Genomic DNA, 23,886 nt, shown 5'->3' with positions numbered 1-23,886 from the left:
CAAATTTTTGAAAAATAAATTATGCACACATTTAGCCAAAGTTTGCAAAATGTGCTAAAAAAATTCAAACACTCCACGACTTTTTAAAACAATTTAAATAAATTTTTCCCCCGAGCTCTAAGTCTAAAAAATCACATCGTAGAAACTACTTTCGAACTTTTTCAGCTGCAGCTGCTGCAGCAGCCGGTAATTGGAGTATTTTGCAGCTGAAGTGGTATTAACACGACTCCCAAGTTTCGTTTTAAGAACATCATTAGGAAAAATAGACTTTAGCCGAAGGGAAAGTAAAACTAAAAAAAAATAAAGTTGAAACTTATGTGCGTTTTGGAAAGTTTTAAAACGGAGCCTGTGTTTGACAATCAGTGATAAAAAAATTACTACACATATTTAGAACCTTTGGCTACCTGTGTGCATAATTTATTTTCAAAAAATTTAACTAATTTAGAAAAAAAAAATTGTTAAGTATTCGAATTGCATACACACTTTTGCACCATATTGAATTTACATTTTAACATTTTTTTAAAAATTATGTACTAAACCCTTAGTGTTCAAATTTTTACAACAAATACTTCAAACCTTCTACTAAACGTGTATACAAATTATTTTTTTTACAAATGTCGATTGAAATTACAAAAAATAAAAATTGAACCAAAAGTCCTGACAAAATTCTTGCATCCATATTGTATTCAGAGAAACGGTGAATAAAAATTATTATGCTTATTTTAGAAAATTTAAAACTAAACCTGTGTTCGACCTTCAGTGCTCAAATTTTTACTACACACATTTAGAACCTTTGGCTACCTGTGTGCATAATTTATTTTACAAAAATTTGATTAATTTAAATAGAAAAAATTGTAACGTGCACTGACTGCAAACACTTTTGCCCATATTGAATTTTAATTTTAACAATTTTTTAAAATGAATAAAATTATGTGTGAAACCCTTAGTGCCCAAACCAAAAATACTTCAAACCTTCTACAACACGTGTATACAAATTATTTTTCTCAAAAACATCAAATAACTTTGTAAAAAATAAAAACTACACAACAAGTCCTTTAACATCCTGGACACACCTTGGACAACATTACTTTGCAAAATTTATTAAAAATACTTAATCAAAAACCCTCAGTGTTCAAACTTTTTCAACAAAAACCTTAAACCCTAAACTAATTATTACCATCATTCGATTCACCCAAATTTATTTACTCAAATTTAAAAAAAAATTTCAAACATTGTCAGGTACTTGAATTCTGTTTTGGTTTATTGTAAACAACATATTGCACCCTCAGTGTTCAAATTTTTACAGCAAATACTTCAAACCCTGTACTATTTATAAATACAAATTAAACCAACATTTTTTGTTAATGCAAATTGCAAAAAAATATTAAAGTTGCATCATGCAAGTTGTATTTGCATTTTAATCTACACCTTGTACGTAAGGGTATGAATATTAATCTTAATTTTAATTATTTTTTTTAAATACTGTAATGAACCCTTAGTGCACAAATTTTTGCAGCAAATACTTACAACCTTGTAGTATTTTTGTGTATAAAAAACGTAGTATTTGTTACATAATTTTTGGGTAAAAAATGCATTTACAACTATATGCACTGAGCAAAAATGCATTTTTGTTTTAAAATCCATATTAAACCCTCAGTGCACAAATTTATCCAACAAATAATAAGTAATTTAAATTAAATTAAATAATAATAATAAAAACTTTGCACATAATTATATATACATTTTAAAATTGTTTTTTAAATAAATTACACCAAAATAAATTGCATTTTGAATGCAAATTCAAAGTGCATTTTAATTTTATCAATTTTTTCCCAAAATTTCCAAATTTTTGTCCAAATTTTCAAAATTTTTCTAAATTTCCAAATTCCTACAAAAATTCTAGGTACCTCAACTGAAATTCCCACAACTCTATCTCTATTAGTTTACGAGAAATCACGACACCAAAACCGATGGGCTTCCACTGCCCTACACTTTTTTTTCGCGCGAAAACAAAAATTTCACTCACCTAAATTATCAGCATAAACTGCAAATCGGCTACTGGAACAAATCAGCAACAAAATCAGCCCAATCAGCCCAATCAGCAGTTCTGGACATTTTTTGGACACTTTTTCACTCATTTTGGAATTGTTTTTTTTTTTTGAAAATTTTGAACACTTTTGTAAACACTTTACTACACTTTTAAAACTTTTGATATTTTTTTTGGAACACTTGCACTGTTGAGTACACTTTTGTTATTTTTTTGAATTTTGGGGAAAAAAAGTACAGGGAACTGAAAGAGGAAGCACTTTGAAACACAAAATCAAAAATAAAATGACACTAAGACGATAATTATGTGACGACTTTGAATATTTTTTTTTAATATAAACAATTACAAAAACGAATTTTTTTTTGCAAAAATAAATACTTTAGACATTTGTTTAAATAAATAAAATATAAACAATTAAAAAAAAATTCGTAAAAGAATTAATAAAATTAAAAATCCAAAAAAATGCACTGGGCTTTTGAACCGCGTCGAATTTTACATTGAAAAAATAATTGTATAAAAACTATTTGTCCGATTTGAAAAATTTAAAAACCATTCGATACGTATAAATGTCGTTTTGCTACCATAAATTTTGTAACAAGATCGGTCGAGTCGTTTCTTTTTAAATTAATAAAAATAGTGAAAAAATATAAAGCTATCTATCCTAGTTCCCAGAACGTAATTTTAATTTGAACGTAATTACTTCAAAGTATTTTTGATTTACCGAAAAATAATTAACCGTTTTGAAAAATTCAAAAACCATTCGATACGTATTAATATCGTTTTGCTACCATGAATTTTGTAACAAGATCGGTCGAGCCGTTTCTTTTTAATTTAAAAAAATTACTGAAAATAATATAAACCTAGGCTAGTTCTCAGAATATAACTACTCGAAAATATTTTTAATTTACCGAAAAATAATTAAACGTTTTAAAAAATTCAAAAACCATTCGATATGTATAAATGTTGTTTCCCTACCATAAATTTTGTAACAAGATCCGTCGAGCCGTTTCTTTTTAAATTGATAAAAATACGTAAGAATCCTAATCAAAGTTTCACATTGCAAGACGTTCTCAGGAAATAATTATTTCAAAGTATTTTTAATTTAACGAAAAATAATTAACCGTTTTGAAAAATTCAAAAACCATTCGATACGTATAAATGTCGTTTTGCTACCATAAATTTTGTAAACAGATCGGTCAAGCCGTTTCTTTTTAAATTAATAAAAATAGTGAAAAAAATATAAAGCTACCTATCCCAGTTCACAAACGTAATTTTAATTTGAACGTTATTACTCCAAAGTATTTTTAATTTAACAAAAAATAATTTTTCGTTTTGAAAAATTCAAAAACCGTTCGATAAGTATAAATGTTGTTTTGCTACCCTAAATTTTGTAACAAGATCGGTCGAGCCGTTTCTATTTAAATTTAAAAAAATACTGAAAAAATATAAATCTATTCTAGTTCTCAGAACGTAATTACTTCAAAGTATTTTTAATTTAACCTAAAAAAATTATCCGTTTCCAATAATTCAAAAACCATTCGATGTGTATTCAAGTTGTTTTGTTACCATAAATTTTGTAACAAGATCGATCAAGCCGTTTCTCTTTTAAAATTAATAAAATTACGTAAGAATCCTTATCAAAGTTTCACATTTCAAGACGTTCTCAGCAAATAATTACTTCAAAGTATTTTTAATTTAACGAAAAATAATAAACCGTTTTGAAAAATTCAAAAACCATTCGATAAATGTCATTTAAAAACAGTAATTTTTGTATGCAGATCGGTAAAGCCGTTTCTTCTTAAATTAATAAAATTACTTAAGAATCTCTAATTCAAGTTGCTTATTGATTGACAAAATTGTTAATACAAGTCGTGTTAAATAATTTTTAATTATTAATCGTTTTGAAAAATACAAAAACCATTCGATACGTATAAATGTCGTTTTGCTACCATAAATTTTATGAACAGATCAGTCGAGCCGTTTTTGCACAAATTACGCAAATCTAAAAAAGTGTCCCTAAAATACCTAAAACGTAAAAGTGATAACGTAATATTTGTTTAGACGATATTTAAAAAACTAATTATTCGATTCAAAAAATTCCAAAAGCATTCGATAAGTATGAATGTAGACTATATCTTATTAAATTGGCGTGAAGATCGGTACAGCCGTTTTTGCACAAAAAATTAAAACGTGCGGAAATAACATGAAAAGACTTCCTAAAAATGCTGAAAACGTGTTGAATTATTATTTATTGGCAAAATTTTGAAACTATTTCAAAATTTTACGAAAACCATTCGATACGTATGGATGTCGATTACGTTTGTGTAAAGTTTTGTGATAATCGGTTAAGCCGTTTTTGCACAATTAAATATACAATAAAACTATTTCGTTTGTATACATTAAAGTGTATAAAGGTGTGTTACATAATTAATATTTCGAAAACTAATTATGCGATTTGTAAAATTCAATAACTATTGTATACATAAATGTGTTGACTAATGGCAATTAAATTTGTAACGAGATCGGTCAAGCCGTTTTTGCTCAAAAAATTAAGATACGCAAATAAATTGTCAGGCGTTCAAGCAAAGGCAAACGTTGTTAATATAAATGAAAAATATGGAACTTGTACCTACGAAATCTCTTATAACTTTTAAACCGTACGTCCAAAATTAACAAAATATTCAGCAAATTTGTTGTAAATTAAACAATCTATTATACTGTCTAACAATAGAAGTATCTACCACAACTTGGTATACTTTAAAATCGCATTTTGTAAGCAAAACCCTAGCTATGAATCTAGTACATACCGACTTAAACCTCCGGCGCATTAAGTTACAAAAAAATCAATAACTTTTGAACTATTTGTCCAAACTAAATAAAAGATTCAGCAAATTTGTTGTGAATTAAATAATCTACAATATTGTCTAACATCAAAAACCCCTACGACAACTCGGTATACTCCTAAACCCTTCCTAAAAACACGAGCATAAAATTTACTACCATAAACGGGCTACCCGGAACGAAACTTGGGGCGTGCAAAAAATTTTCACCCCTAATTTAAACAAATAATTCCTTTCCCAACACCCACTAAATTTTAACACAAAATATCACAAATACCTCAAATTTACCAAAACCACAATTTGTTTAAACAATCTCACAAATCACTTTAACAAAACCCACGTGTTTTTAACCTCAAACACCACCAGCACTGAACACACTTTTCAATCCCCAAAAACCACTATTTAGCACACAATTTTTGAAAAAAAAAATAGCACAAAATATTCTGCAGATTTTTGAGAATCTATTACTATTTTTTTGGTTTTTTTTTTGACAATTTTTGCGTAATTTATTTTACCTTTTTGCAGCGGAGCGTCCGCTCGTCCCGGCGTCGAAATCGCAACTGACGATACGACTTTTTGTATGAAATTATGAGGGCGCATTGCGCATGCGCAGAGGCGGACAAAAGAAGGGTTTAGGGGTGGAAAAAGGAACCAAATTGGGGTACAAAATTGCAAAAAAGATTCTTGAAGGTTCGTGGATTTTAATGATATAAAATTTTTGTATGGAAGCCTAAAATATTGGACAGAATTTAAAAAAGTTCTGAGACGTTTTTTATTTTGGCAAAATTTGCAAAATTTTAGAAGAGAATGATTTAGAAGGTTTTAAGGGCTAAAATTAAAGTTTAAATTTGTTATAAGGCTATAAAGGAAGATATACAAATGTTGGGGGTATATAGTAATATAAAATTTTGGTATAAAAGCCTAAAAAATCAGGCGAAAATTTAAAAAAGTCCCCGAGGTGTTTTTAATTTTTACAAATTTGCAAAATTTTGCACAGGGATGACAAAATGAGGTTTTAAGGGCTGAAATTAAAGTTTAAATTTGTCATAAAGGTACATAAAGGTTTGTTTTAACGAAAACCACAAAATTTTTATATAAAACTCTTGAAATTTAACTAAAAATCCGTTTTAAAAGTCGCGTATACAATTTATATTTTTTTTTCAAAATGTGTGTTCAAAAATTTTCAAAATTTTCTTAAACAATTTTTCAAATTTTTAAACAAATTGTTGTTTTATTAAATTTGTAATATTTGCAATAAGTTATGCAAAAATTTTAAGTATGTTGCAGAAGGAATTATTTGTTTAAATTCGTAGCCAATTTTTTTGTACCACTGAAGTATTTTTCGTGCTATGAGTAATTTTTGAGTATACCGAGTTGTTGTAGAGCATTTTGTTGTTAGACAATATTGTAGATTGTTTAATTTACAACAAATTTGCCGAATATTTTATTTATTTTGCACAAATAGTTTTAAAGTTATTAATTTTTTTGTAACTAAATGCGCGCTCACTACAGAACCAATCCAACAAAAACAATGTGTTAAAACAATGAGTCATCAATTAAATTGTGTATTAAAGTATCAATTAAATATGTTCAAAAATGCTATTTCAAAGTACACCGAGTTGTCCTAGGTACTTTTGATGTTAGACAATATTGTAGATGGTTCAATTTGACGAATATTGTATTCAATTTGCACAAATAGTTTAAAAGTTATTGAATATTTTATAACTAAATGCGCGTAACACTTTGAACAAACTATGTTCTATTAAATAGATTATTACAATTAGATTTGTTGTTTTAAAATGCAATTTTAAAGTACAGATAGCCCTCGCATAACACGGTACTTCTATAACACGGTTTAAAATTTGATACCATAAATACCCCTTTATAACACGGTACTTTTAAAGCACGGATTCGCTCTAATATGGTTTCATAATTGAGAAAAACCCTAATAAAATAAAAATTAGAGTAAAATCTATGAAAATTTTACTTTATTTAATCTAAAATTAGTAAAATAGCTTAGTAAATGCGGAAATGTAACTAATGCAAAATATAACTAATTTAATAAAATAATTAATAAATAAATTCTAGGTTTATCCGAAACAAAGATTCTTTAAATAAAATGAGCATAAAACTTTTATAAAGATAATTTTGTATGTGGTAAACATATAAATATCTTTTAAAAGTAAATAATTTTTGCAAAAAACTGCATAGAAAATGAAGATATCTTGCAATATCTTGCTGAATAGCACCTATCAGTTAATCATGACGAAAACAATCATAATTCATGTAATGTATATTACTTCTTAAAACAATTAATAAAAATAACAATATTTATTATAAAATCATGCTACTTTTTTGGAACGCAACGACCGTGTTATACGGAGGTTTACGGTATATCGAGTTATAATAGGTACCCATGTAGTTAGACAATATTGTAGATTGTTTAATTTGCAACAAATTTGCCAAATATTTTATTTATTTAGGGCAAATAGTTTAAAAGTTATTAATTTTTTTGTAACTAAATGCGCGTTGAATTTGTAGTTGCAATCCAAAAGAGTATTAAGTCGATATTAACAAAAATTGTTCTTGAGGTTTTTAAAATGCTATTTTAAAGTACAGAGAGTTGCTCTAGGGACTTATAATGTTAGACAATATTGTAGATTGTTTAATTTACAACAAATTTGCCGAATATTTTGTTAATTTTGGACTAACGGTTTAAAAGTTACACGCGATTTAGTAAATAAATCAATGCAGTATTGAAGTAGTTGCATACTGTAAATAGTACAGTGGGCCAAGAAATGTTTTTGTATGGCAAAAATGCATGTAGGGTATCAAATGAAAGGTCTCGACGAGCTCTATACAAAAATAATATTCAGATACTCGATAAACCAACAGGGGTTCCGTACCTAAAATGTTCCGTATTTTATAAAAATTTTGTACATTTTTTACAATTTTAAAGTACACCGAGTTGCTCTAGGGACTTGTGATAGTAGACAATCTTGTAGACAATTAATTTTGAACAAATTTGCCGAATATTTTGTTAATTTTGGACGTACGGTTTAAAAGTTACAAGCGATTTAGTAAGTAAATGCACAAACGACTTCAAGTAGTTGCATACTGTAAATAGTACAGTGGGCCAAAATGTGTTTGTATGGCAAAAATGCATTTTGGATATCAAATGAAAGGTCTCAACGAGCAAAATACAAAAATAATAGTCCAATACTCGAAAAACCAACAGGGGTTCCGTACCATAAAATTCCCGTTTTTTTATAAACATCTTGTACATTTTTTATAATTTTGAAGTACACCGAGTTGCTCTAGGGACTTGTTATGTTAAACAATATTGTAGATGGTTTAATTTTGAACAAATTTGCCGAATATTTTATTAATTTTGGACGTACGGTTTAAAAGTTACAAGCGATTTAGTAAGTAAATGCACAAACGACTTGTAAAGTAGTTGCGTACTATAAAAAGTACAGTGGGCCAAAATATTTTTGTATGGCAAAAATGCATGTGGGGTATCAAATGAAAGGTCTCAACGAGCACTATACAAAAATAATATTCAGATACTCGATAAACCAACAGGGTTCCGTACCCTAAAATGTCCCGTTTTTTTTATAAAAATCTTGTACATATTTTATAATTTTGAAGTACACCGAGTTGCTCTAGGGACTTGTGATGTTAGACAATCTTGTAGACAATTTAATTTTGAACAAATTTGCCGAATATTTTGTTAATTTTGGACGCACGGTTTAAAAGTTATAAGCGATTTAATAAATAAATGCACAAACGACTTCAAGTAGGTGCGTACTATAAATAGTACAGTGGGCCAAAATATTTTTGTATGGCAAAAATCGATGTGGGGTATCAAATGAAAGGTCTCAACGAGCTTTATACATAAATAATATTCAGGTACTCGATAAACCTGCAGGGGTTCCGTACTCTAAAACGTTCCGATTTTTAATAAAAATTCTTGTACATTTTTATAATTTTAAAGTACTTCGAGTTGCTCTAGGGACTTGTAGTGTTAGACAATCTTGTAGATAATTTAATTCTGAACAAATTTGCCGAATAATTTGTTAATTTTGGACGCACGGTTTAAAAGTTACAAGCAAGTAAATAAATGCACAAACGACTTATCAATGCATTACTAAAGTAGTTGCATACTGTAAATAGTACAGTGGGCCAAAATATTTTTGTATGGTAAAAATGCATGTGGGGTATCAAATGAAAGGTCTGGAAGAGCACTATACGAAAATGGAGGTATTATTTAAAATTGGGGCACCCATTTTAACCCTTTCCACTCGCAAATTGCGAGATTTATATGCATTTTGCATCCAAGTGGAAAGGGTTAACACTCATTCGACAATTATTATTATATATATATATATATATATATATATAAATCCTGTAAATATAAAAAATTTACCTTAATCCTGAAATTCCATCAAAAATCCATATATGAAAATGCAACTTCTTTATTCACTTATCATTTATTTATATAAAAAATGTAAATAACTTTTTCAAGAATCATAAAACGGCAAACATGTCATCATATCTATATATCGCATTGACAAAATCTCATAATGGACTGTTGTATGTGTGTTTTACATCTTATTTAAAGAAATATTATTCGTTAAAAGGCTTCGATTAAATCTATTAAGAATTAATTAGAATCTGCTGCTCGGGATAAATTTGATAAAGATCGATTTCATAATAAAGTTAGTCGTGTAGTAAGTTAGTTTGTTAGTTCTATTTTTTTTTCACAAGCATTCTTCTTGAAAATATTTGTGTTTTGTTGAATTAACTGTTACCAGAGGCTGCGGCAGCTTCTTGCTCCTTTTTTCTTTGTTTTTCACGCATCAGCTCGGCATCCCTGGGAAAAGAAAGAAAATTGTGGTGACATCTGGGTGAGACATAGGTTAGCAAATACTTAAACCACGGGGGTAAAAGACTGTTGTAAGTTTTGTAAATTCAAAGTTTACAAATATTTTCTAAGGACTTTTGTTCTAAACATTTTAAATTGTTATATATGTACTTGTAGTTTATTTAATTAGCTTTCTAATGATATATAATACTACTAGCATATTGAATTAAATTTAAACAAAATAAATATAAATATAATCCTAGTGCCTCTGATAAAAATTTTAATGCCAAAGTATAACTAATTATTTTTATATAATTGTTCGCGCCAATCAAAGCATGCGGCTATATTGATATATAAACAAAAAATCATCTATCAAAAATCATACAAATCAATCAATCAGTCAGAACGTAATCAAAAACAGTATTAAAATTATTGTAAATATACTTATAACTTGTTATTAATATAAAATAAATATATACAGTTATAATCAAAGTATTTACAATTGGTCCTTCATAAGGCAAGCAATCACAACATCCTAAAATTTTTCATCGGTCCTTACGAGCTAGATTCAACATCATCCTAAATTTTTCATTGGTCCTTCGAGCCGGATGTGACGTCCAGCAATCGAAGGAGAGATCAAGCATAAACCAAGTAAATCAAGATTAAATAAAGAGGAAGTTCAAAATCAAGATAAGAAGTTCAAATTTGGAGCTACAGCTACAAGCACAAGCAAAACAAGAAACCAGGTTATTCAATTACAATTCCTTCTTATCAATCTTTCCTCATTTAATTAATAGAGTTTAGTACGATCTGTGACAGATGGAATCGTTAAAAACTTTAAAATCACTCAAAACAAAGCAACTAGAAATTAAATCGCAATTAGCATATTGCGAAAAGATTTGCAATCAATGGTCACACATGCCTGTGTGTGAATTGAATATTTCTGAAATAAGCAGTTTTAAAGAATATGTAAGACCTATTTTGACTTGTTTGAAGATACGGTTATCAAAATAGCAACTTTACTTGATGATGAAGAAGAAATTGATAATTTATTTGATAACGAATTAGAAGAGTTTTTTGATAAATACCAAAAATGCTTGACAACATTATCAAAGCTTAGACTAGCAGCATTGAATAAATCAGATACTAGTTCGGAATTCAATTTAAATTATACCAAAACAACAAATAATGCAGGTAACATAAAACAGCCTCAATTTTATTTACCTCAATTAAACATTTCTAAATCAATTTCGGTATCAAATCATGAATCTAACTTAGAAGCTCAAGTAGATATATCTTCAGAAATACGCAAACCATACGACGATAAACAATACTTTACTGAAACGGAAAAACAACGCGAAGAGCATTCTATTACTAATACAATTATGACTATTGACGGAAGTTTTGGTACTATAATTCAATTTGCAAAAAATATCAAAGACATAGAATATAGTAGACAAGTAACATTAAAACGTCATATTTCATTTGCAAACATAAACCAATTCACCGAATATGATAACTTCATAAACGCAAGCATACCTAAAATAAGTTTATATTTACCTCATCAAGACGTGTTAAAGTCAATCAATTTAACAACTAATTTTTGCGTAATTTTGGAAGCACCTTGTAAATCCGATACAAGTCTGCTGTCAACTGAGCTACAACTTGTTAGACCGAATATCCGAAACGAAATCTGTTTCATTAAAACAAATTTTAAAATTTATACTTCAATACTAACGGTCGATATAAAGAGAGTGATCGAACAAGTTTTAGTTCAGATAAACGACAAAAGATTCATCAAACAATTCGGGGAAAACTTTCCAATAACAAATAAACATGAATCAACAACATACGTTCTTATCAATACGATGTTCAGAACAATCACCTAAACAAAGCATAACTGAACATCTAAAAATATTCGAAATCCCCAGAAATTATTTTAACGTTAATAGTTCATTAACTACAGCTGATACAATAATGAAATTTTTTATTAACAACCTCACTAACATTTTAACGCAAGCTAAACTCAATCTTTATGAATTGAATTCTAACCATTCAAAACTTTTCTTTCCAACTCCAAATCGTCTAAGCATGAAATTACATATCTATACATATAGCGCGCGAATGAATGTGTTTTTCACTTCAAATTCTAGCTATAAAATAAAATTGATAGTGGAAAAGTCTAGAATAGCACTATCAAAACACATAGCATTCTTATACCTCAAACTAAGTGAGGTACAATTATTAAAAATTCTTGCGCGAAAAATGAAACGGGCATTAAGTATCGCGTTTGATAAAAAATTATATTGGAGCGATCTTACTATCACTCTAATATGATTAAAATCTCTATTTTTATAAATATAAAATCGCTTTTGCGAATATATTTTATTTATTCAAAACAGAAATGTATGCAAACTACTGGTTACGTACAATTTATTAAAATCATTGTAGTGTACTAAAGCTTTGCAATGCGCCAAGGTCCACCTTGACTTCTAACTAAAGACTGCATCGCACGATTAACAATTTTGCAATTTTTGCGATTGAAATATCTGAATTGCAAGTTTAGCATGTACTCATTAAACTGGTACGTATTATGAATCTCAACTTTGTTCAAATACTAAAATGACAAAGAACAGAACATCACAGAGTTTATTAATGATTAACAAAATGAATAAATCACTTAATAAATTGATAAAATCAAAACAAGTCATGACAATCAAGCAAAACATCCTTAACTTAAGTACGCATTAACAAACCATTGCAAAAAACATTGGTTCTAACAATCAAGCAAGACATACCTAACTTAAGTACGCATTAACAAATATTTAAAACTAAAGACATTGACATCATTCTTAGGTGAAATGGAATTTTGCACGTTGGGGTTCAAATCAAAACTCAAACCTAAAACTTTAACTTATTACAAATGTCACCCCATAGCGCTGTCCAAAAATCCATTCATCTATCAATTATCGATACCATACCTACACATGTGTATTTAAATATTATATCTTTACTACTTATATTTGTTAACAAGATTAAATGAAAAAATGGAGGCTTTTTCTATGTTATTTTATCGCATGTCTCTTAAACACAAGATATAATGAATATAGTATTATATTCGAACTAATATCTGATTTAGCGACAAAATGGTTGATGCATAAATCTTGCAAAATTTATTCATAAAACAAAACAATAAGATTTGCTATGAAATGTTATAAACTTTTGCAAATAAATCGAACTAAAACAAGATTACGAATAACATGAAAAAAGGAATATATCGTGGAATCATATTCAATCATGGCTTATATTTCAAACCTCAAATTATTCACAGTTCGGAAGAATTCAGACACAGATCGGAACATAGTTGAATATTGCTTAAGCTTCAATACAAAAGATACCTGATCACTTCCATATTCAAAATCTTAAACCTCAACTTGCTATGTGTCAATGCTTGATATCTTCGAAAACACGTTACTCAACATTAGCAACTCCAAAACAACAAGAGCGTGTGGAATATGGAGTCAGAATATGCAAACTTTTTTCGTCTGCAAATGCAACCATAATATTCAGTTTAAGGAGAAAATGTCACAGTGCTCCTATAAGACAATTTAGAGAATACTGGACTAATTATTACTGATTGGTCTTATAGCACTTAAAAAAAAAAAGATAAACTATGATTTCCAATAAGAATCAAGAAATGCAGTTCATTAAATTTGAGTGTTACCAAAACCACTAACATCTACTTAATTAATTCACATTAATGAAGATTACCAATTATTTTGAAATCTATATTTCAAGGCCGGGAGAATGTTCGCGCCAATCAAAGCATGCGGCTATATTGATATATAAACAAAAAATCATCTATCAAAAATCATACAAATCAATCAATCAGTCAGAACGTAATCAAAAACAGTATTAAAATTATTGTAAATATACTTATAACTTGTTATTAATATAAAATAAATATATACAGTTATAATCAAAGTATTTACAATTGGTCCTTCATAAGGCAAGCAATCACAACATCCTAAAATTTTTCATCGGTCCTTACGAGCTAGATTCAACATCATCCTAAATTTTTCAATAATTTGTTCCAACAGTTGCAAAATGTTAAATACAGATTTATAGATAAATTTTTCTTGTTTTTAACCATATATGACAATACACAAGAATAAAGATGTATTCTAACAAAATAATGCTGAAATCACAAAAATGTAACCAAATGTTAAAAACTAGATTTTAAAATTTTAAATTATTATATATTAATTAAATATAAATTATTATATATTATTAAATAACTTATAAAATTATCTACAAACCTATATATAACGTTTTATAACCTTTTGAACAAAATAATATATTAAAAAATTTCGAAATAATATAATAATATATTACTGTTATAAAAATACATTAAAATCAACAAAATCGTTTTTTTTACATTTTAATCAATGTTGTTAATAATTTGTTTGAACAAGTATATACTATTATATATCATTTAAGTAGATAAAATTATAAATCTGTATATGACTATTTAAAACATTTGAAGCAAAATTATATTAAAATAATTGTTTAAACTTTATAATTGAATAATGACGTCATTTTTGGTAAACCAAGATGTCTGCTGGTTACATTTTTTATATTTTGATTGATTTTGTTAAATTATTAAACGTGTATATATTATTATATATCATTAAAAAGCTTACTAGCTGTAAGTGGAATTCTGTCTTGAGGCAATTATGGCATCGTGCCTTAAGGCAAATTGCTGGAACTTCCCGTACCGTAACGAGGAATATTAAATGTTTTCAAATAGATTAAATATTGTAACATTGTCTAATATTTATAAGAATTATATAAACTGAATTGCAGAGTTGAAATTATTTGTAAAGAACTATAGCCAGAATTAAAAATAAAATCTGAAATATTTTCGATATACAAAAAGTTAAAAAAAAAAAAAAATTAAGCAAAAATTTTTTTTTTCTAAAATCAATTATTTTGTTAAGACAAGCAGAAAGTTCTTTAAAAAATTTTCAATTCCGATTTTCGGCCCATTACAATAACTTACCCTACGGGAAGTTAATAAAATTATCTATAAATCTGTATATAACATTTTATAACCATTTGAACAAAATAATATAATAATAAATTTCTAAATAATATAATAATATATTGCTATTATAAAAATTCATCAACAAAAACTCTTTATATTTTGATCAATTTTGTTAATAATTTGTTTAAACTTGTATATATTATTATAAATCATTAGTAAGCTAATAAAATTATCTATAAATCTGTATATAACAATCAAAACCAAATTTGTTATCAATTGAAATTAATTTCTATTTATATTAATTTTATAATTTTGTTTTATTACCTGTGTTTGCGTTGCTCGAATGTCATTCCATTTTTATCTGTGCTACTTTTCTTCTTGGCTAATTCGGCTTGCTTTTTCTGATTCTTAGCTCGTGCTAAATCTCTTTGATTTCCTCCTATCGGAACAGAAATATGCACTTAATAAATAGAATATATATATATATATATATATATATATATATATATATATCAGATTGTAAACATCAATAATTGATTAATTAAATTGTTTTGTTTATAAATTCCACTTTGAATATTAATAACAATTAATAGCAGACTTATTTATTGTTATTTTATAACGTAATTTATTCTAAATAATTGATAGCATAGTTGAAAAAACTTAGGTCTAATTTTTAGGTCTTGCAAAAGACTTTTCAAATGAAGTAAAGGAAGGTTAGTAAATTTATTATAGATACAAATCATTGTTTTCAATATAAAATTTACATATTGATGCATTCATTATAATATAGAGTGCATTTTGTTGCAAGAAAATGCATTTTGAAACTTGTTAAATCCATTTTTATGTCTTGCAAGAGACTTTTCCATTGCAGTAAAGGAAGGTTAGTATATTTAAAATGGATACAAATCATTGTTTTCGACATGAAATTTACATATTGATGCATTCATTATAATCTAAATTGCATTTTATGCACAAAAATGCATTTTAAACTTGTTAAATCCATTTTTAAGTCTCGCAATAGACTTTTCCATTGCAGTAAAGGAAGGTTAGTAAATTTAAAATAGATACAAATCATTGTTTTCGACATAAAATTTACATCTCAATGCATTCATTATAATGCAGATTGCATTTTGTTGCAACAAGATGCATTTTAAACTTGTTAAATCCAATTTTAAGTCTTGCAAGAGACTTTTCCATTGCAGTAAAGAAAGGTTAGTAAATTTAAAATGGATACAAATCATTGTTTTCGATATAAAGTTTACATATTGATGCATTCATTATAATATAGAGTGCATTTTGTTGCAAGAAAATGCATTTTGAAACTTGTTAAATCCATTTTTATGTCTTGCAAGAGACTTTTCCATTGCAGTAAAGAAAGGTTAGTAAATTTAAAATGGATACAAATCATTGTTTTCGACATGAAATTTACATCTTGTTGTAGTCATCAGAATGCAGATTGCATTTTGTTGCAAAAAAATGCATTTTGAGACTTCTAAAATCCCTTTTTTAATATATAAAATAAAATACCGCAGTAAAGAAAGGTTAGTAAGCTTAGAATGTATAGATATCATTGTTTTTGCTTTGAAATTTTTATGTAAATGCATTCATTATAATATAGATTCCATTATTTTGCAACAAAATGCATTTTGAGACTTCTAAAATCCCTTTTTGTGCCTCGTAAGTGACTGGAGTAAATGAAGGTTAGTAATCATTGTACGAAAGAATTTTGCTTTAATTACTCTTATTATAAATAAACTTTGACAAAACAAGATGCTAAAACAATACTGACACAACTATTTAGCAAAATTAATTCCATTTTGCTTATTAACAAATAAATGAGTTCAGTTTTAACCTCAAACTTTCAACTGTCAACATGCAAATCATAAAGAACGCAGTAACAAGTTTCACTTTCAGCACAAAACTTTCACTTTTAAATTTCCTTAAAACAAAAGCCCTAAAAACACTTTAAATAAACAAAACAACTTACAACAACCAAATTAAATTACCAAATACTTCTATTACCTCCATTACATCAATATATTACTTTTACTGCCTTCGACCCAGTTCTGTCAAACCCAATTTATTTTACCATTTTAATAACAAACCATATCGATTGTTGTTATAGAAATACGCTAATTAAATTGTTCGTACTTACTTGTCATTTTTGTTTACTAAAATCTTAATCTCCGACTATCAAGGAAAGAATAATTTAATGATTTTGTAAGCGCTCGCCGCCCTTCTTGTTACTTTTAGTTTTTATGAAACCGAATAATGAAATGCGAGCTGACATATGACAGCTCGCATTTGGTGTTACCAGAGGAGAGGAAATGGGTAAGGGTACTTGGTAATGGAAATAAATGGATAAAATTTTATTTAACATAAGTTTGTTTTGTTGTGTTATATATTTATATTAAAGCTATTTTAAATTTAATATGCATATTTAAATATATAAATGACATCTTGTACGATTCTGTGTCTTAGCCTTCAACTGTCAAATCACTTTATGCAAAACATTATTTATAATACTTTTTGAAATATATTAACAAATACAATAAATAATTTAGTTTTATATATACATATCAAGTTACACATTTGATATTCTTCTACTATTTATATATAAATAATACTTTTCAAATTAGTAACTGTCAATGTGTCAAACCTAACTTCACTTTCAATTTGCAGCTGTCAAAGTGTTTGACACTAATTTAAATTTAATTTAAATATTTAAGTGCTTATTTATATGAAATCATTTAAATAATTTTTATATTTGTTTTTAGTTATATAATTATACCAAGTTACAATATTTAATATTTGTGTATATTTATTTAATATTTTATTCTAAACTTGCAACTGTCAAAGTGTCAAAGTGTCAAACTAGTGTCTTGTGTTCAAAGGAAAGTATATTTTATTTATTTTAATCATTTATCGACTATATAATTATATGACATTTTAAGTATTTTTTGCTTGTATTTTGTTATTTAATTAAATTCCAATATATAATTATCATCATGTCATTTCTGACACCTATCTTTCAATTTGCAACTGTCAAAGTGTAAAACAAATTTTTATTTGAATGAGATATTTAAAAATATGTAACTATATAAATATTTTGGCGTTTTTTCACTTGTTTTGTGTTTTATAATTATAGTAAGTAACAAATTTAATACTTATGCAATATAATAAGTATATAAATATGATTTCTGTACCTTAACCTTTAATTGTCATCTGTCAAATTGTCGAACTAATTTGTGTAAATGAAATGTTGAATATTTATTTATATAAATATTTGAACAAATTGAATATAGTTCGTTTATAGTTAAAGCAAGTTTCGAAGTTAATATTCGTGTAATAATATATATAAAAATATATATTGTTTTTGAAACTTAACCTCAATTTTCAGCTGTGAAGTTTTCCAACTAATTCATATAAAATATTAATATCTAAATATTTTACCTCATTAAATTATTAATATTAGTTATATCACCATTAGTTAGTTACAAATTTAATACTTGTGTAATATAAGTAACAATTTGAAATGGAGATTTGTTTTAAATTTTATATTATGGAAAATCTGTTTCAAGTTCCTTGGTTTAAAAATGAGCTCATTAGAGTCCTTTTTAAAAATCATTTTTAGTTTGCTCCTCAGTAGAGTCCCTTTTTAAATTCATTTTCAGTTTCATCGTCAGTAGAGTCCCTTTTTACTCCTAATTTCAGTTTGCTCTTAAGAATAATTCTTTTAAATTCATCTTTAGTTTTCTTGTCAGTACAGACTCTTTTCCTCTTATTTTTAGTTTGCTTGTTAGTAGAGTCCATTTGTTTCCTAAAATCAAGTTTGCTCGTCAGTAGAGTCCTTTTTTAATTCATTTTTAGTTTGCTCGTCAGTAGAATCATTTTTATCAATATGATTCGGTGGTTTGATTGGTCATTAGTAGAGTTCTTTTCCTCATTATAATTAACTTTGCTCGTCAGCTAGAGTCCTTTTTAAATTCATTTTCAGTTTGCTCGTCAGTAGAATCCCTTTCTTATTTTTTTCTCGGTTTTCTCTGCGCCAGTAGAGTCCCTTTTTTATTATAAATTAGTTTGCTCATCATTAGAGTCCTTTTTGAATTCGTTTTTAGTTTGGCCATCAGTGAAGTCCTTATTAAAATAATTTTTAGTTTGCTCGTCAATAGACTTCTTTTTTCTCAACATAACTCAAAATATACTTGAGACTTAAAAATAAAATAAAAAATTATGCAATTGTTCTGGTAAAAAATATTATTATTATCATCTATTTACACTCATATATAATACATACACACATTTATCCAAAATCGGTGCCACACGATTCAGAATGTCTTGAAGCATATAAAAATTTCTAAAAAAAACATACATATCTCCTTACTAAACAAATAAAAACAACTTTAAATTTAGTTTCAACACATATAATATTTCTTTTCAAATTCAGTGCCAAACGATTCAGAATGATTTGGGAAAACAATTCTGGCTCATAAAATTGCAATTGTTTGTAATATGTGAAAATGTCTGTCTATTTGCAGTGCGTTCAGGCGTATTTTACATAAAAACAAGTAAGGGGGCATGTTCGAGAATCCTGTTTTCATACCATTCTTCCTTGTTTTGTTTATATGTAAAATACGCCTGATCGCACGGCAAATAGATAGACATTTTTATAGTTTTCAATACTTTCTAGCAAAATAAACATATCCTTACAATTACATAATGTACTCTTAATCACTAGTAAACATCAGCTAGTGATCATTATATGATAAATGATTTATAACCTCATTGTGTAAAGCATGTGCAAATTTCAAATATTAAAAATAAAAATGTATTTGTAAAGAAACTGTTTTTGAAATTAAACCTCTTAGTAATGATGTTATTATTGCATTCTATATAACTAAGTGCAATAAAAGTTTTAAAAAGCACATCTATTATTAAGTGATAAGATAAATAATGAAATCAGCTCTTATTTTGTTGTATCATTCAAACTGGTGGCTTAAAATATTTAAATATAAACATAGAACTTCTTTAACTCTTATATATGTAATCAATACAATTTTACATATTCAATTTAATTTAACACCATTTTATTTAATTTTATTTATTTAACTCAATCAGTGTCTTCTCATAAATATCAGCAATATAATTACCAATGATGTTTCCATATCCTTAATAAAAAAAAACATAAATCCTTTTCCATTTACAACATAGTAACATCCGAATCCTTAACAAAATCACTACGATCGAAAACACTATTCATTTTCTTTCAAGTCTAATTTTGTTTGTCAGTAGAGTTTTTTTCATTTTTTTTTAATTTTTCTTATTTTCTAAATCTTTTTCTCATGATAAATCATATAGCTCGTCAGTAGAATTCTTTTTTCTCATCACAATTCAATTTGCTCGTCAGTAGAGTCCCTTTTTATTTTCTGTCTCAGTTTGGTTATCAGCAGAGTCAAATTTTTATGTTTTTTTTTTTAAATTTGCTAGTCAGTAGAGTTTTTTTTGTAATTTATCTCTTTTTTCGTCATTTTTCTTTTTGTGTCGAAATATTAGTTTACTCGTCAGTAGAGTCCTTTTTGAAATCACTTTCAGTTTGCTAGTCAGTAGAGACCATTTTCTTTTATTTTAATTTGCTCCTCAGTAGAGTCCCTTTTCTTTCGTTTTCAGTTTGCTTGTTAGTAGAGTCCTTTTTAAATTAATTTTCAGTTTGATCGTCAGTAGAGTCCCTTATTATTTTCTGTCTCAGTTTGATCGTCAGTAGAGTCTCTTTTTATTTTCTGTCTCAGTTTGATTACACAGGCCAACAAAAAAAAGTTTTTTTTTTTGGTGCCTCAAATGTTAGAGCTGATTCTTATAGTATTTTTTGCGCTGATTTCAAATCTGCAAACCATTTTTTTGTATCAGCTCTAGTTTTTGAGATACAAAGAAATTGCCGAAACCAGGTCCATTCGAGGTCGTCACGGAAAAGAACTTTTCACAGTGTCAACTAATGTCCCAACTAAGGCCGAATGGGTCTTGTAAGTTTGTATGTACGAGTAGTCATATCTCATTAAAATAACATTCGGAATTGTATTACTCTTTTGTACTTTCGTTCCTTATATTAGGTGCGCAACTAAGTTCTTGCTGTTTGTCAGTATATGGCTCTATCAGTAAGGGTTGGTCGATTTTGACAAATCCAAAACGTCTTGAAACAAGCTTAGACTAAGTAAACAAACTGCTGCGGCACATAATTGATTTCGTTTTTGCATTATATACATCTGGTTAAGTGAATATGTCCAATTTTATGCCAAACAATCGTCATTTGCGAAGAGTGTTGATTTTCGTCTTCCATTCAAAAAAAAACGGGAGCTGAAGTGCATCCAAAGCTACGGGAATGTTGCTATGAGCGAAACAACATGTCGTGAAGGGTTTTGTCGCTTCAAAAATGGTGATTTTGATGTTGACGACCACCCTCGTGAAAGAAGGCCAAAACCTTCAAAAACGCTAAATTGAAGGCCTTGTTCGAAGAGGATTCGTGCCAAACTCAAGAAGATCTTGCTTTAAAATTAGGAGTTACCCATCAAACCATTTCCAAGCTATAGCATGCGTCGGGGATGATTTAGAAGCAAGAAACTTCGGTTTCTTGTGAGTTGAAGTCAAGAGACGTCGAGCATCGTTTTTTCGCCTGTAAACAACTGCTCCAGCGGCGAGAAAAGAAGAGGTTCTTTATCACATCGTGACAGGTGATAAAAAATGAATACATTACAGCAATCCAAAGACGAGAAAATCTCGGTTTGGCCGAATATTCACTGCGAAGGTTATGCTCTACATATGGTGGGACCAGGTCGGTGTTATTTGTTATGAGCTGTTGAAACCGAGTGAAACCATCACTGGAGAACTGTATCGAACTCAATTGATGCATTTTTTTATAATAAAGTTACATTTTCATCGAAAAAACAGCGAGAACTTAGTTGCGCACCTAATATCGTAAAATATATCATATATATCGTATCTTGAAAACTAAAGCTCATAGAAAAAAACCAATGTCATTTTTGAAATCAGCGCCCCAAATATACTTAAAAACAGCATTAAAATCGTTTGCACCATTTCCTTTGTTGACCTGTGTTATCATCAGCATAGCCGGATTTTTTTTTTCTAAATTTTCTAGTCAATAGAGTACTATTTGTAATTTATCTCTTTTTTTGTTCTATTTCTTTTTGTTTCAAAATATTAGTTTACTCGTCAGTAGAGTCCTTTTTTCTCATCATAATTCAGTTTGCTCGTCAGTAAAGTTCTTTTTTTTTATTATAATTAAATTTGTTCGTCAGTAGAGTCCTTTTATCATATCGTAATTCAGTTTGGTCGTTAGTAGAGTCCTTTTTCCATTATAATGGAGTTTGCACGTCAGTAGAGTCCTTTCTTCCTCATTTTTAGTTTGTTCATCAGTAGAGTTTTTTTTTAATTGATTTTTGATTTGCTCATCAATAAAGTTCCTTCTTTTATTTTTAATTTGCTCGTCAGTAGAGTCCTTTTTTCCGATTACAATTCAATTTATTCTTCTCATCATAATTTAGTTTGCTTGACAGTAGAGTTCCTTTTCTCTCTTACTTTAATTTGCTCGTCATTAGAGTCCTTTTCTCATTATAATTAAGTTTATTCGTAGGTAGAAATATTTCTTCATGTTATTTTAGTTTGCTCGTTAGTAGAGTTCTTTTATTTCACACTCAAAATATACTTGAGACTTGTTCGAGGAAAATAAAAAAATGATACAATCAGTCCTAATTTTTGATTATGATTGAGTTTGCTCGTCAGTATAATCCCTTTTTTTAGTTTAGCTCGTCCTTTTATCCTTTCAAGTTTAATTTTGCTCGTCAGTAGAGTCCCTATTGCATTCATTTTTATTTTGCTCGTCAGTAAGGTCATTTTTTCTCATAATTCAGTTTGTTCTTCAGTAGAGTTTTTTTAAATTTATTTTTAAAATTGCTCGTCAGTAGAGTCCCTTTTCTCTCTTATTTTGTCATCATAATTGCTCCACAATGAAGTTCTTTTTAAACTCACTTTTCAGTTTGCACGTGAGTAGAGTCCTTTTTAAATTCATTTTTAACGTGCTCGTCAGTAGAGTTCTTTTTTCCTCGTTTTTAGTTTGTTTGTCAGTAGAGTCTCCTTTTCTTTCAAGTTTAATTTTAAAATGTCAGTATAGTTCTTTTTAAACTAATTTTTCAGTTTGCTTGACAATAGAGTCCTATTTCTCATCATAATTGCTCGACAGAAGAGTTCTTTTTAAACTCACTTTTTAGTCTGCTCGTTAGTAGATTCCCTTTTAAATCCATTCTTAATGTGCTCGTCAGTAGAGTTCTTTTTTTTATCATGATTCAGTTTGTTCGTCAGTAGGGTTCTTTTTCCCTCATTTTTATTTTCTTGTCAGTAGAGTTCTTTTTATCATTATAAGTCAATTAGAGTCAATTTTTGTATTTTATTTTAATTTGCTCCTCAGTAGAGTCCCTTTTCTTTAGTTTTCAGTTTGCTCGTCAGTAGAGTCCTTTTTCCATTATAAATAATGTTATCGTCAGTAGTCAGTTTGCTCGTCAGTAGAGTCCCTTTTAAAATCATTTTCAGTTTGTTTGTCAGTAGAGTCCCTTTTAAATTCATTTTTATTCATTAGTAGAGACTTTGCCACATCATAATTCAATTTGTTCTTCAAATATACTTGAGACTTATTTGAGGAAAATAAAAAAAAATACAATTGTTCTGGTAAAAATGATTATAATTACTAAATATATATATACACACACAAATAATACATATATATATTTATCCAAAATCGGTACCAAACGATTCAGAATGACTTGGAAAAGATTTTCTAAAAAAAAAAATATTTACTTACTAAACAAATAAAAACAACTTTAAATTTAGTTTCAACACATATAATACTTTTTCTTAAATTCAATGTCAAACGATTCAGAATGACTTGGGAAAACAATTCTGGCTCATAAAATTGTAATTGTTTGTAATATTAGGTTGTCAAATATCTCCCTTCCGCTTTTTTGCTCTTGGTTTATAATATAAAAAGGCGGAAGGGAGATATTTGACAACCTAATATGTGAAA

At 27.8% G+C, this 23,886-nt stretch overlaps 1 protein-coding gene across 1 annotated transcript; it reads right to left on the bottom strand.

Moving 5' to 3' along the window:
* Positions 1–9,629: 9,629 nt before the first annotated feature.
* Positions 9,630–17,082, bottom strand: LOC113377731 (putative SERF-like protein). Its single transcript, XM_026618141.1, has 3 exons — positions 16,957–17,082; positions 15,126–15,240; positions 9,630–9,763 (listed from the first exon to the last, which is right to left on the bottom strand). Exons 1-3 carry the CDS (start codon positions 16,961–16,963, stop codon positions 9,691–9,693), a joined length of 195 nt encoding a protein of 64 aa, XP_026473926.1. The 5' UTR covers positions 16,964–17,082; the 3' UTR covers positions 9,630–9,690.
* Between the last annotated feature and the right edge of the window lie 6,804 nt (positions 17,083–23,886).

Source organism: Ctenocephalides felis, unplaced genomic scaffold (genome assembly GCF_003426905.1).
Source record: "Ctenocephalides felis isolate EL2017-DRISC unplaced genomic scaffold, ASM342690v1 CF-g0.4_SCAFFOLD_01886, whole genome shotgun sequence".
NCBI lineage: Eukaryota > Metazoa > Arthropoda > Insecta > Siphonaptera > Pulicidae > Ctenocephalides > Ctenocephalides felis.
Note: the sequence above shows the minus strand (reverse complement) of the source record. Positions and strands in the feature narration are given on the sequence as shown.

Coding starts and splice junctions, on each gene's coding strand:
- LOC113377731 (XM_026618141.1), bottom strand. Junction 9,764..15,125: donor TTCGAGCAACGCAAACACAG/GTAATAAAACAA, acceptor TTCTTTTCCCAG/GGATGCCGAGCTGATGCGTG.